Source organism: Centruroides vittatus, unplaced genomic scaffold (assembly GCF_030686945.1).
Source record: "Centruroides vittatus isolate TY-2023 unplaced genomic scaffold, ASM3068694v2 contig_958, whole genome shotgun sequence".
NCBI classification, from domain to species: Eukaryota; Metazoa; Arthropoda; class Arachnida; order Scorpiones; family Buthidae; genus Centruroides; species Centruroides vittatus.
Window position 1 is genome coordinate 529,213 of NW_027122637.1, and position 15,733 is coordinate 544,945.

General features: G+C 33.2%; 1 protein-coding gene across 1 annotated transcript; it reads left to right on the plus strand.

The window, feature by feature from the left end:
* Nucleotides 1-1,341: 1,341 nt before the first annotated feature.
* On the plus strand, nt 1,342-15,703 carry LOC136985303 (uncharacterized). The gene is made up of 6 exons (XM_067282553.1): nt 1,342-1,614; nt 2,112-2,306; nt 2,384-2,467; nt 2,562-2,609; nt 2,752-2,835; nt 15,502-15,703. Exons 1-6 carry the CDS (start codon nt 1,567-1,569, stop codon nt 15,544-15,546), a joined length of 504 nt encoding a protein of 167 aa, XP_067138654.1. The 5' UTR covers nt 1,342-1,566; the 3' UTR covers nt 15,547-15,703.
* Nucleotides 15,704-15,733: the final 30 nt, after the last annotated feature.

A 15,733-nucleotide genomic window follows, 5' to 3' on the forward strand; every position in this document is an offset into this window, starting at 1 on the left:
TACCATCGCAAAATACAACCTTTTATTTTTATCGTTAATAAAATACACTCACGGGTGGCAAAAAACCCCTCTGCTTTACAACATCCTACAATTGTAACTGTTTCCCTTTTTCAGTAAAAGTTAATTGAGGGACTGGTTTTGAACATTTTAAAGCAAGTACATGCGATGCTTTATTTTTGAGCTGCAGTCCATATTCATCCACGTTGAAGATTTGACCTGACTTAACTCTGAAGTTATGTTCTTATTTTGGTAACCATTAAAAAGGGGTTTGTAAACGAATAAACAAATACATAAATTTGTTATGTCCTTTTTAATTCACAGATCTTTTTCTTATATTCATTTCGGATTATGTACTGTACCGATCTCGCCTCAGTGTAACTTACAGATAATAAAAAAACTGTTTTTTAATTTACTGTTATTAAAAACATGTAAATAAAAAACAAATAAAACTTACATAAGTATACTCTGCGACAGTGTTGATTTTTCTTAATACTTTACATCAATCACTAACAATCATCTCGCATCGCGTAACACTAAACTTTTATTCCTGTGTATGACGTCATCTCATGTGTCATCTACCAACATTCCATTACTTAATTAATTACTTAATTTATCATTATTTTTGGTCGCGACATGTTCTTTAAATTATCATTATTAATTGTACGGATATATAGAAAACGGATATAAGATAAAATTTATGTTTCCTTTCCGTATATTAAAAAACTTCGATAATTATAAATTAAAAAGATTTTTAAAAATATTTTATAAAATTAGCAGCCAATTTAAAAATTATATATTTGTTAAACAGAAAAAAATGAAACAAACTAAACTGGAAAAATCCGGTGTCGCATTTAATATGATGAATATACTTTAGCTAATATTAATTAATATCGCATTAATTGCGAAGTATTGATGTAATAACAAATAATTATTTTTATAATACATTTAAATACGTATTTATTTACAAAAAAAAATTTATTTTTTCATATTTTAGCATCGTAACGAAAGCCGATATTTTTTTACGTTACGTCGATAATTAACAAAAAAATATTCGACGGAATATTTGAAACTTTTTTATTAAGTTCTCTTCGGGAATATCATTTAGTGTTTTCCAAGAAAGCAAAAACACAGACCCAATTTCTTTACAAAAGAGGCATTTATCCCTTATCGGTTGAATATATTTATATCCTCAATTAACCGGAAAGAGGTCACGGGATAACAAAAAATAATATATAGACGACGGAACTAAGAGTCATTTTTAAATCCTAAATGTTTACATTCAGTAAATTCCATCGAATCTAATTGGACTGTAAAATTTCGTGTAATTAACAAAACAACAAATCACCCGGAATAAATTTAATTGGTACAAAGTAAATGATTTTTCTTGATTATTTTCAATTTTACATTTTACGAAAAATTGTTCGATCGGAAGTGTTTTATGACCGTCCTCTGTCCTCCGTTACAGAAGTTGCTGCGGTTTGACCTCGAAGTTATGTTTTTATCCGGGAGTAGAAATTTGAGAACCTCCCGGATTATATATTCACTAACTCTTTAATAAACGATAACATGTCTACCGCGAAGAAAGCTCTCCAATGGTTCGTTCTTTTCGTTGGCGTAAGTATATTTATTATTAACAATTTCCGAGAATTTTATACATCTTATCCCTTTTTCATTGAGAATATTTAAAATTTTCAATTTAATTATATTTGATATAAATAATATTAACCGTTTTAATATTAATTGAAGCGTATATACAGCATAAAAACGACTCATAAAATGTCTTACGAATCGTTTTTTACTTTTAAATAAACTTGTTTAATTGTTTTTACGGTAAAACCTTAAACATAACTTATTTACTTAAAAAATATAAAAATAAAACGAGAGAAATTACGTTCATTTATGTAATATTTAAATTTATAAAAGTACATAAGTGGGTTTATTTGAAGTATTAAATTTATATTAAATGTTGGAATGCATTCGTCCTTGAAGCTGTTTGGTTTCACGTTTCTAAATTTATACAAACAACTGACATTCTTGTTAAATAAACGTAAATCGTAGATTATTTATTAATAAACACGCGGTGAAATTCATCGATAAGTGGTTTATGGTAGTTTCTAGGAATCGCCGCACTCGGAATTGGAATATGGAATTTGTCTTTTCCTCCGAGATTCAAGCATAATGAAGAGATTGTTGTGAAAGAATTGGGACTTTCTCCTAAATTAACCGTCGCCACCGGCATCTTAATGATGCTCTTATCTATTGGATTATGTTGCTACGATTTAGAAAAAAGAAAGTATCCGATTATAGTACGTTTTAACTTATATATTATATTTTAAAACACTTTTTTATTAAATATAAATAATTCGTTAAAATTCCTTTATAGATTGGATTATTGCTTCTTTTGATCATCGCTTCTTGTTTGTCTGCGATGTCGATAGCCATTAAGGATTATTTACACGAAAGAAAGGTTGGAAATTTATAATATTTGCAATATTATGGTAATTAAACAACGTTATAACAAACATTAATTTCGCTTTTTCTTTTATATTGAATAAATCTAGATATTTAATTACGATATCGACGATATGAACGAGTACGCCAAATACAAGGTGAAATATACGTTATTAAATATCGAAAAATGGTATTAATTAATGAGTATAATGTGTTTGGAATAGTTTGTAATTTTAGTTTCCGGAAAGTATAATGATTATTTCGATCGGAAATTTTGAAAATACATTATTTAATTTTCAGTATCTTCACATATGGCCTCAAAGAGACGTCCAATTGAGATTCAAGGTCATCGCCATAACAAATGGATTTTCGCTTTTAGTCTTGGTATTATTGTTATTTATTTATTTTTCTCATAATAATTAAATTCTTAATAGTTAGGGATTTATTCTATAAATTATTTTAATAGTTTAAATTTAAAGTAAAATCATTTTAATTTTAGTACAAGATTAAACACGGTTATTCTCCATACTTCAGTATTAATGTATTTTTAGTATTATATTTAAATACTAAAAACGAAACCTTACAAAGAATAATTTACGTTAAGTGCGGCAAATTGTCGACGAAAATCTCCAAGGATCCGACTCCTCGGAACCACTACAGTCTCGGCCCTGTGAGGCTGCGTGCAGTTTAATAACGATAGTATTAAATATATATCACATACAAATTTCAACTTTTAATATTCTTGTCATAAACTTTCAGAAAAGCTTTTGAAAAAATAGCGCCGGAAATATGTTATTTAAAATCGAAATATTACGTATATTATTAATATAGAGTTAAACGAAATTTGATTAGCCCAGTATTTAGTGAGGGTTTAATATATCATAAATAAATTTTATAAAAATATTACGCTAGAAAATATAAATTTGAAATAATTTCTTAATGTTATGCGAAGTTTAAAACAAGAAAATGCGATTTTAACAGCGTAAATGTATTAGTTTTTTTTTTTTTTTTTTTTGCTTCTTATTTTGTATAAAAATTGGACAATTTTAATGATATATCATTTTTAAGTAAAATAAAAATAATATAAAAGTTACGCACCCGAATACAACCGTCCGATTACCGTAGAACTCGCATAAGTCAATGTCTCGGACGGTACGTAAACGATTGTGGGCCAAGTAATACCATCTTGAGAACTTGACGAACACGAAATGGAAAAATAACAGATTCTAAAGGCGCTACCGAAACGCCTGTAATAAACAAACCCAGAGGTGCTGCGACAAGAATATCTGCAACGTAAATTGATTTATAAGCGAAAAATAAAACAATACAAACTGGTCTCGTGGAGGGAATATTGTACTAAAAACTCGAGTAAATCCTGGGACTTTGACTACAAATACTGTGCGGGAAATTTGAAAAATAAATGTGGCCTAGTGAGTGTTTCGAATGAAAATGGGTAGAACAAATTCTCTCTCGGGCATTGAATGGATAACTTCTCAGAGACGACCCCAAATCAGACAGCGAAGAACATAAAACCATTAGAGAAGAATGTAAGCAACCATATAATGTACTGTATATGACGGTATTTTATTAACGTTTCATGATGTACAGAACAGTATTAAGCTCTCGAAGACTGGCAAGGCACCGGGTAACGATAATATATTGTAGCGTAGATCGTCTATAAACTGTGGGAGTACACCCGGTCTCCCTATGGACGTTTACAACACCTGCTTGAAATGTAGCATCTTCCCGGAGAAATGGAAGTTTGCCGCCAAATTGGTTATTATCAAGAAAAACGAGAAAAGAACCAAACAGAGGTCACAAGCTATCGGCCATTTAGCCTCTTGCCTGTCTTTGTAATTTATATCGATGTAAGTCTTAATAATACTGTACCTCTTTTGGATGACTTTATTACCCTGAGCGAATTAAGAAGTTGTAATCAGAAAACTAAGATCATCTAAGGCCCAGGTCTTGATAATATAAGGAATGAAATGATAAAATGCCTTTCTACAGAAATACTATTGGATATATTGGATATGTTTAATTCCTTTTGGTCTAGGCGCTCCTTTCCACTATCTTGGAAACAAATTGCTTTGAGAATGATATATAAGAAGGTATGTAGGCAGACGCCAACTAATTATAGACCAATCGCTTTAATTAATGTATTTAGAAAGGTCTTTTCAACTATTGTTGCAAATCGACTCCGGATTTGGATGAACGAATTTAATATTGTTACACCTGTTCAAGGAGCATTTGTTAAAAATAGAGGTGTTGAATATAATTTGTTTATTTTGACTGGTCTTATTCAAATATCACTATTGAGGAAACGAGGGAAATTATATACTGCATTTATTGACCTCATGAAAGCTTTCGACACAGTTGATCATGATTTGTTATGGTATAAGCTTAGAAGCATTGGTCTTTCTTCGTTTTTTGTCAACTTACTTAAGAGTCTCTTCTCCAATACTAGATATTTTATAGAAACTTTTTCATTAAGCACTGATTATGTTGAGTCCAATAGAGGGCTACCTCAAGGAGAACCACTGAGTCCTATCCTTTTTGTTTTGTTTTTGAACGATCTCCCTGGACTTCTGAGAGGTAAAAGTTCTATGATACCTTTATCTTCTCATGTTGAAATTAACTGTCTTCTTTATGCTGATATCCTTCTCTTGGCTAATTCGGCTTCTTCGCTTAGAGAAAGACTTAATCTTACTTGGAAATACTGTGAAGATAATCGATTGGCAATTAATTTGGAAAAGACAAAGCTTATGATCTTTCGTAGAGGTAGAAAACTTAAAAAAACAGATAGTTTTAGTTTAGAAAACCATAGATTTGAAATTGCGTCTAACTTTAAATATCTGGGTATTTATTTCTCTTCACATGATACATTCTCCTATCATTTAAACAAGATGTTACCTGCTGCAAGATCTAGGATCTCCAATCTCGTCACGTTACTTATTAAAATCAAAGCGTCTTCATTAAATAACTACTTTAAACTATTTGATTGTTTGATTGAACCAAGTATGTTTTATGCTTTCCCGGTTTGGGGCGGTCTTTTAGTGGACAAGTTTGAACGGATACAGTTATTCTACTTTAAGCGGGTGTTCCATATTAACAGATCTGTCTCGGAGTCTGCATTGAGAATGGAATTGGGAAGACCTCCCCTCGCAATTAGATTGGTGATAAAATTGTTTAGAATTTGGAGGAAACTAGTTGACCTCCCGGAAGACGATTATCGAAAATTGACATATACAAGACTTTCAAAGATGGATGGTAATTCTTTTTTGAAGCCATGGCTTGCTATCGCTAAAGGATTATTAAATAATATAGGATTGTCATATAGTTATATGTGTTTAAGTGAGAGTCTGTTCTTTCTGGACTGTGATCGACGATTGAGAGACCTGTATTGGTTTAGGGATGTTCAATATTTGACTGAAAGAGGTTGGAAAGATTCCTCTTTCAGTCAAATACACATAAGGCAATCAGACATATAAATAAGGCATTGGAGCTCCACATTCCATTGGAAGATTTCACTGACTTAACATCGATATAAATTACTGTATCTGGTCCAGCGAAATACTCTTGTAAATAGTTTAACCAATCCGAGGGAGATATAGCATTTTCACACGGTTTCTTAATTCGAAACTTTATTGACTAGTGACCAAAAATCTCTTGTATTTTTTGTCTTCAATAATAATGAATTTATTTTAGCCAAAAAGATCTTTTTCTTCGCCTTACATAGCGACTTGTAGCTTTTATTTAATTTACAATATTCGTCCAAGAGGTTTCTACTTTTGTTTCTTCGAAATATTCGTAGTATTCGGTTCTTAGATTTCTTTAAATATAGTCACTGTGGATCAAACCATTGCTTCTCAAATGATAATAAGGAAATGTTCTTCTTGACCATCCCACATAGTAAAGCCGAAGTCAACAAAATGTTTATTAGTTCATCATAGTAACTCTACGCATCCAGCAAAAAAGTTGTTTTAATCGAGGTATACAGCGAGCTAACCAAAGATAAATAGTCATCCGATCTATATTGTTTCCATACGTAACGAATTTTTGGGAGTTTCAGAGTCCGTACGCTATCCGTCGTAAATTCAAATGAAATTGAGATTGGAAAGTGATCAGAATTGAAAATATCAAGAACTCTAAAATCCAATAATCTATCTAGTAAATAAACATTTACTGTTATTAGATCTATAACAGATAGAACCAACTGTTGAAAGAAAAGTGAATTTAGCCGGATTGTCTGAGGCACATCGACCATTTAAAATATATAATCCGTGCGACTTAATCAGTTGTAAAAAGCTTTTTCCTCTTTGGTTCAATGTTAAGTCATTAGATCTTCGGGAATTTAGGACATTAATATCAGATGGCCGTGCCGTCATTGGAAGCGATGGAAGCTGCGATTCCCCTTCCAATGACCTTCCCTTGTATTTTATAAAAATATAAATTTTCATATTTTACCGTACTTTGAATTAATTAAAATGAATAATTTTATTATACTGCATTATGTATCTTTACAAATTTCTATACTAACATGTGAAAAAAAAACGATAAGATTGCTATTGTATATTCGAATAATTCGGTGGCGGAAAGAAATGTCAAAACTGGGTCAGTTTCCAATCAGCCAGATTATATAGGCATTAGCACATGCGCGTTTACAGAGCACCAACCTCACCCGGTTTAGCTGGTAGAAGCGACACACGCGTACGGGAGTCCAGCTTTATAACCCGGACCGGTTCTGAGCTGTTAGCCGCCTGCCTGTCATTTCCAAGCAGCCAGATTATAGGTCATTGGCGCATGCGCTTTACAGAGCACCAACGTCACGGTTTAGCCTGGTAGAAGCGACACACGGCGTAAAGAGTACCGACTTTATACCCGGAGCGGTTGTGGGCTGTTAGCCGCCTGCTAGATATTCGGCCAACCTTCGCCTGATTATGTGAATCATGAGCAGACTAGATCAACGGCGGGCAACCCGCGGGCCAGCTACGGCTGGCGAAAAGTTTCTTATCTCGGCCGCGAGATCTTTAATAGATTATTAAATTGGAAAATAACTATTAATTAGTTATTTTTTCCAATTCTTTGTAATTTTCGAAAACGGATAAAAGAAATAAAGTAGTAATTAACTTTTTTATTTATTTATTTCAATATTTGCAGACTAAAAAAATTACAGTCACAAAGAAGGCGTCATTAAACTACTACGGCAGGTGCGCGGAAAAAAACGTAAAATTTATTCTGGCCCATGTTATGGAAAAAGGCGTGTGCCTCACACCCTAGACTAGATTTATAACAACCCACCAAGGTAGGAGTTTTCCTGTGTCACTACCAAGGCGGCATCCGTTGGGTAAAGTGGCATATGGGGAATAAAACCTTTACATTCTGTGTTAATTTATGGATGAGTTTGAGTTTCTGTATAGTTTGACAGGAGTTTATAAAACTCTCCACGTATGCAAAATATTTGATATATTTATTCTGCGTTTATTCCTTGCGTCTCTGAACCATCTTATACGTTACTTACGAATTTCGATGGTTGAAACCGGTGATTCGATTACGTATTTAAGTCATGTCGCCATCTGTAAAGCGGGATGGCAAGAAAAACGGTGTAACAGACTCTAGTAACTAGTGATCATGAAGATGTTAAAAATTAACTGGTTACTCACGTTCTGGCAGCATGCATTTACACCTAGCAGACAAATTTAATGACACATCGAGACGTATCATGGTAAGCATAGCAAATGGTATCAGCTAAAAAAAGGCATGCTTACTGAATTTATTTTCCTTAAATTTAGCGATTTACTATATCCGTTGTCATAAAAATTGTGTCTATTTCCGACTGGTTTTCTCAATACACCCAACGACTATCCACATGATTCAGTGTACAAAGTAACTGGTTTCGACTTATTTCTACTTAAGAAGTGACTATAATAATTTAAGAGATTAGAGATATGGGGACAGAAAGGAAATCCCTGTGTGTAATTTAGAGAGCCAGAATTTTACTTCAAACAAAAGCTTAACCAGGAACCAATCACCTCGCTCAGTACAGTGGGAAACGTGACTGCTCGCGTTACACTCTGGTCAGTTAAAAGATCCAGAATTAGTCGTAGCAAATCGAATGACTATTAAGTTTAACATAGTTAGATTTTTACAGCTACGGTGAGAAACGTTTAAAATTTACAACAGCCCTGTGGCGTCCTTTGAGATATACTAGTGATGCGACAAAAAGAGGCATTTGACATTGACCTGTATCGGCACCCTCGGGATTTGGCACGCACACACTCACTACACACACTACACTGGACTGTCACTAGTTCTCATCCATTAAGCTACTCGTATCAAGATATTTGACTAAGTGGATTGTTTTAAGATTTAAAAAGTAAAGAATATTTTATGTTATTTTTATGTACGTTTCTTTACAAAGCTATATTTTAATTATAATTTTCTTTAAAAGTATATTAATACAATCGAACAATACATTGTACCAGGTATGTATATCCATCGCACATTTTATTTCACCGAGTAAGTTTTATATAATTTATTTTTAATTTTAGCCCTTATATCGTGGCTAGCGATTCAGAATGTAATTGTGATATTAAAAATACATTTAGAGAAGTCTACAGTTTTTACTGGCTTATCGATACAAATGATTACGAAATGGACCCTAGACCAGTGATTCTTAACCTTTTTATACTCGCGGCCCACCAAATATTTCATAATTTTTTGTGACCCCCATTTTTTAATAATAATTTATATTTGATAATTTTGATAATTTATCTATAATAAATTGATTTTTTAATTATTGCTTTATTTTTTATATAATAAAATGTAAATCATAACTTTATTATTTTCATTATCTATTTAAATAACATTCAAACTTCACAATTAAACATGAAAACTCATTAATTTTTTAACAGAAAATAAAATAAGAAACATGTCGATAAATCGATCCAATGTCGATGCTAAAACTAAACTAAAACTAAAACGCCCACTTGTCGTAAGGATTTTGCATAACTTTTGCAAAAATATTTAAATTTTCAAAGCCTACTATTTTTCCTAATTATTTTTAAAATTCCAAGCATTAATAGTTTCTTAAAATTGCTTTGGAATAAAAGAAGTAAATACTGCGGTGTAAGTAGCATATTTACATTTATTTCTTCTGTACCTAACAAAGTTGTATGTAGGAAGAAATACAAAATAAATAAATAAAAACTAAATAGGAAAACTTTATCTTTCTTATTTCACTTTTCAATACGATATTCGGATTATACATCAATTTTCTTTTTATTATATTATCTGAAGGAAATTTTGCATAATTTGAGCGGCCCCGGCAAACTTCTTATGGATTCCCCAGGGGCCGCGGAGCCCCCCTATAAAAAGTTAACGAACGCACTGCCCTAGACAATGCACTGAACGCGCAATTAACTGATTGCCCCTGGAAGTCGGCTTCTTACAGAAACACAGCTTCCCTGTCATCAAATGTCACGGCACGCCACTGTTAATATTACTCCCAGCATAAAAATTATCTAGTTCCTCGCCTATTTTGGCATTCATGTCACCTAAAATAACTATATCGTCGTCAGGGAAATTCATCAACAAGTCTTCCATTTTTTTTAACAGAAAATCATAAAGATCTATTCTCATATAAACAAGAACAATAATCAAGCTTTGACTAAGTAAACAAAAAAATTTTCCATAATTTAACTTAATCACCATAAGATTATCAGAGTTAAATAACATTTCCGAGGAGCCCAATTTCTGGGAAACTGCAAGAATAAGACCGCCGTAAGGACGTCCGGGACCAATTGGTTTTTTAGCAATTTGTTCATATAGAAACAAATCTGGGTTCAACATAGAGAGAACCGGTTTGAAATACTTAGTTAACCATGTCTCAGTTAAAGCAACTAAATCATAATTTTGCAATAAATAAATGAACTCTTGGTCATTCACTGATAAGTCCAGCGTTCCTTGGCAATTCCAAGACAATATCCTCATTTCCAAAGTTTTGTTTGTCTCGTTAGCAGTTGTTCCACTTAACCTTTTTGACTGGGTTTGTCTAAAAAAGTATCGATCTTCTGTAGTTCATTCGTATCCAAATTAAAAGTAAATCTGTCACAATCGACAGTCAGGCAGTCAGCTTTCAGAAATACTTTTTTTTTTCAAAGATTTTGCTTCTGCAAAAAAAGGCAACAGTTTTCTACGTCTTAATCTTGATCTGTATGACAAATCGTCAAAGACTCTAATGCGCGAGAATGACGGCGACGCGTGAATTTTCTTTAAATTTTTAAAGATAACTCTTTCGTCATCTTGACTACAAAGTTTAAACAAAAAAAGTCGAGTTCCCAATATTCGATAACTATTAACTAAAGGAATAGACTCCCCGCTCTGTCTTTTAAATAATTCAATAAAGCGATTAGCATTATTAACTATTTCCTCGTCATCGCCACTCAAACCAGAAACAATGATATTATCCTTCTTCGAATCGTTATGAACCGAGTCTATATAATAATTTTGAAGAGAAAGTTTATCCATACATACAGTTTTGAAGGACGAAAGTTCGGCAATTTCTCCTTCCAGGCGAGACAGACGTTCGTCGTATACCTTATGTAAATTAGACAGCCAGTCAAATTTCGATGACAATTCCTCCAGTTTCGATAGAATAGTATCAAAACGTTCCTCGAGGAGACAGAATCTTCTGAGATAGTTGAGAAGGAATATCCTGCGATGCAAAATAGTCCTCCAATCGAGATGATTTCAACGTTGGTTCGCTTGGAGATCGACGGCGTTTACCGGCGGAAGTCGAAGCTTTATTGCGAGGTGAAGAAGGTGGTGTACGAGACATTGGGCCTGGGTTGAGTTCGACTCCTCCAATAACAAGCAAAAAGAACAAAATTAAAAAAGAAAGTATCACAGTGGAAAAAGACATCTTCTATAAAGTCAATTAATGGCAGACAATAAATTATAGTTCGAAACAGTAACTCGCAGAAAAAACACGCCAGCGTCTATTTTAGACTCTACATATCCAGATGAGTAACCAGTATATCAGTAAATCAGGAATACCCTCTTGCATACATAGTGACAAAGTGGCAAATTCGACATGGAAACTCCGCGCCATTGCACTCAAAACGTTATACAAAGGATTTTTTGTTTCCAGGATAACGTATGAAGCGGCTGTTTAATGGGCGACTGCTCAAAAATACATATTAAACGTAAATTGCTTACGGTCTAAAGCAGAGGTCCCCAACCTTTTTGTACCTAAGAGCACATTCTAGAATACCGGCCGGACGGCGGGCATCATTTATTTTTTCAAGGTGAATTTATATTTGGACGTAGTTAATAATACATACACATAATGTACAGAAAACATTTAATTCCAAAAATGTAATAAAACATACACAAGACTATTAACAATAATTTTTACAAAACAAGTAATTACTAAACAATGCATACAAAATCTACAAAGTATAAAAATTCTTTATAAAAAATATAAATCTGAAAGTAAATGTGATTTTTGGCATTGCATTTCATTGGCCATTGCTTCGTAATTAAGAGAGTATGATGATATTCCTGCTCGTAAGCAATCGTCAAAGTGTTCATCTGTAAGTCGTGATCTGTACTTTGATTTTATGATATTCAGAACGGACCGGTTTATTTCATTTCAGGTATGGGAAATTTGGTTGGTGAAAATTTGGCGCGAGGGGAAAAAGAGATACCGTATTTTATGGACTATAAGACGCTATGGACTATAAGACGCACCTAAATTTTGGAGGCAATTTTTCGAAGAAAAAAGTGCGTCTTATAGTCCGTAAAATACGGTAGGTCGCATTTCGCTTTGTGCTTTTATCTGTGTTGGACGCCATTTCTACTTTTGAGTGGTTAATCATTAATAACGAAAAAACTTTTACATAGCATTTTATTGAAAACTGAAATATTTTTATTTTTATCGTGGTCGCACAGCGGCGGGCACACGTAAAACGATCGGCGGGCGCTATGGTGCCCGCGGGCATAGGGTTGGGGACCCCTGGTCTAAAGAAATGCAGCGAATAACAATAGCTTCCATCATGATGGAGCAATGAGAATAACAATAGCTTTTATCATGGTGTCGACAGAGACCCTACTGGTCTTCCCTGGAGGCTGAGCTTTCCCAAATTAATCTGATCATAAAGGATGAAGCTAAGCATTTTTACCTCTAGTAGGAGTGGTATGGTCATTCTTCGAGATGAACCCATTACATGTATGAAATACGAGACAATGAACACATTTTCCCCTTTCCACATTCGGCACAAAGGTTATTATAGAAAAAACTGATAAAGAAACCGAAAGTTACATAGCCATTTACACGGATGAATCAAAATCAGAAGGCGTAAGAGTAACTTTTGCTATCTTCAGTAGCGGCGAAGAAAGTCATAATGAAAAATGCAGATTTAATAGAAATTGCAATACATTTTACGCCGAGCTCGTGAAATGTATTGGCCATTCTTAAATCAGTGCAATGGAATGTAACAAACCTCCAAAATCAAATTTACACTGATAGTAGAAGCGCATGGAACTACTAAGAGAATTCAAAGATTTGAACCCAATTACTTTTAATATCAAGAGACAAATCCAGAGATTCTCTAAAAGAGAATACTTCCGGAGTCGGTTAGGTCGGCAAAGAGAAGTACGCTGTAAGCATTCCTCGGCCGTATCCAATAGGAACGATTTTGGTATCAGCCGAAGTAGAAGATGAACGAAAATGGGTGGTCTGTCGAAAACGAAGCGGAACCTAAATGGCACATTAAGTCGAAACTCTGCCAATTTAATTCGGAGCACTTTCGAACTCCGAAGTCGACACTAGAAATTATAAAACACGCCGATTGTTGATCAAATTCCATATTTTAGAGACAGAAAAAACTAATTTTATTCATCCTTAACTGGTTTTGTGGGGGCCACGCGGCCCCCCCGCGTCATATTTTTACGATTTTCAAAAGATCTAAGCATCGTGCGCAGCCACCATTTTATGTAACCTCATTAAGTCGTAACTCGCGGCGGGTGCCGGACATTCGGCGCTGTAGCACTTACCAGGACAGAGGTACTGTACATACGTTCTGGGGGCCGATACCAGTTATGTTACTTTATTTTAAAACTGAAAAAACATAAAAACAGATACCCGCTTATGTGTTTTTATGTGTTTTTTTTTTTTCATTTTTACAGTTATTTTGCAAAGATGTCGCAACCTTTAAGTAGTGGAACAAATAATACAGTTATGGAAAGATTCAAACACTGAAAAAAAAGATGAAACTAAAGAAATACATGAAATCAATAGGGATGGCACTAATTGAAGAACACATTATAATCAGAAAAACTGTATATTCGAAGTACCCAAAAGAATTTCATGATAAAATTGATCGTTTCTTATTGTCAGCTTAAAACACGGAGGTGCCACTGCCCTCAACAGCTGAATTTGCTAGATCAATCCAAAATCTCCTGAAAAGAGAACATTGTCATTTATGTGATAAAAAAGATGGTAAATATGCTACTAAAGCCCTGGTCACACTATGCGATTTCCAGCCGCGCAGGCGACCGCAACTGCAACAAGCGCGAGTCGCGCACGTCTTCTCGTGGTCACACATTGTTCTTTGACGTTGCAACTCGGAAACACGTGATCCTATAATAAACCAATAAAATTACAGTAGCTTGTTTTTGACTACTTCCGTGAGTTTACCGAAATTTTAAGTTCTACTTCATAGTATTTACGGAATTTTAGCCACTTTTCTTATTAAAATGGTAAGCAGTTCCTTTTCTGGAATGAATAAAATAAAAAAAGGCAATTATTTTGATATAGCTGGCGAGAATACACAAAAAGATAAAATCTTCGATAAAACGAAGAATTAAAATCCCACAGGTATTCGTGAGCCCGAATAAGCTCGATCATTCTCGATTCTGTAAAAGTATAAATCCTCTAACTATCCGCCATGAGGACGAACTATTTTCAATGTTGTCACCGTATGACGTGGCACAAACGCGTTTGCTGATTGAATGCGCGTTTGCAATCGGAGCGAGTAGAACAAACTTTTTGTTTCTAGTTGCAGTTGCAGTCGCGCCGGTTTTCGAGGGGGGATTACTAGTTAACAGGAACACCCGCGAGGCTAGAAATCGCATAGTGTAACCAGGGCTTAAGTGCAACAGTTGTTTGAAATTTATTTGCAAAGTGCATAGTACCACAAAAATACTATGTAATAACTGTCAAGACTGAACTACGTAATTCGATAAAATGTTCCTGAGTCTTAAAAGTAGAAGTGATTATGATACCTGTGGTTTTTTTAATAAATGATATAGAGGCTATAAGAGTTACTTTTTTGTGAAATTAGTTTCTTAAGAATAAGAAATAGGGTAGATTGTTTCAATAGGTAGATTTTTTTCATATTTTTTTGTATTGTTAGGAAAAGCAAACATTAAAAGTTGTAACATTTTTGTAATCTCTTGTAATAATTAAGTAAGAAGAATTGTATGAATAAGAAAGAGTTGATTATACTAAACGAATGTTTTATTTAGCATTTATGCACATTTAAACTGTCACATTGTTGAAACTTGCTCTCTATAGACAAATTTTGCTTGGGGGCCGCGCAGTCCCCACAATACCAGTTACGTTTGTCAAATTTACGATACCAGCTAAGGGTTAATTTTGTATTGCATTGTAAAAATAAATACAGCAAGTTTTATTTTTATGCAGATTTTTTGTTTTCTTCACCATTATTCATTTTAAGAATAAAAATTTGAATATAAACTTGGAAAATAATAAGTCATTCGGTTGAATTTACAAATTTCGGAAATTCTAATTATACAATCCAATTAGGCATAAAGTAAAACATTTCTTTAATTAATTGTAGGCATATAGTCTTTTAAGTCTGTAGGCTAAATATATATGAAACAGATATCATGTATATCAAAAAGTAATTTGATGTAATATAATTGAATAATTGAAATGTAATTTGATATAATATAATGTACAGAAATATTTTATGAAATATATAAATTATTAAGGATATTAATTTTAATTATTATTTTTAACAGATATCAGCGACAATAACGTCTTTCGTACAGGCGGCTTCCTTGTAAAATAATGTAAAGACATGTTAAGTAGGCTTATTCTCTAAATAATTGTTTAACACTTGAAATGTCTGTTAAAAATTATAGATTTAATAAGAATAATAATTATAAACTATTTTCGATAGAATTTGTACATAAATAAAACATTTGAATTTTTTTGATTGAATTGTTATTTTCATAATTTAAATTTTGAATA

What these genes read in the sequence shown, in the direction of transcription:
- LOC136985303 (XM_067282553.1), top strand. Translation starts at nt 1,567, where the DNA reads ATGTCTACCGCGAAGAAAGCTCTCCAATGGTTCGTTCTTTTCGTTGGC. An exon ending in AAAGAAAGTATCCGATTATA is followed by an intron (nt 2,307 to 2,383) that starts GTACGTTTTAAC and finishes ATTCCTTTATAG; the next exon opens with ATTGGATTATTGCTTCTTTT. An exon ending in ATTATTTACACGAAAGAAAG is followed by an intron (nt 2,468 to 2,561) that starts GTTGGAAATTTA and finishes GAATAAATCTAG; the next exon opens with ATATTTAATTACGATATCGA.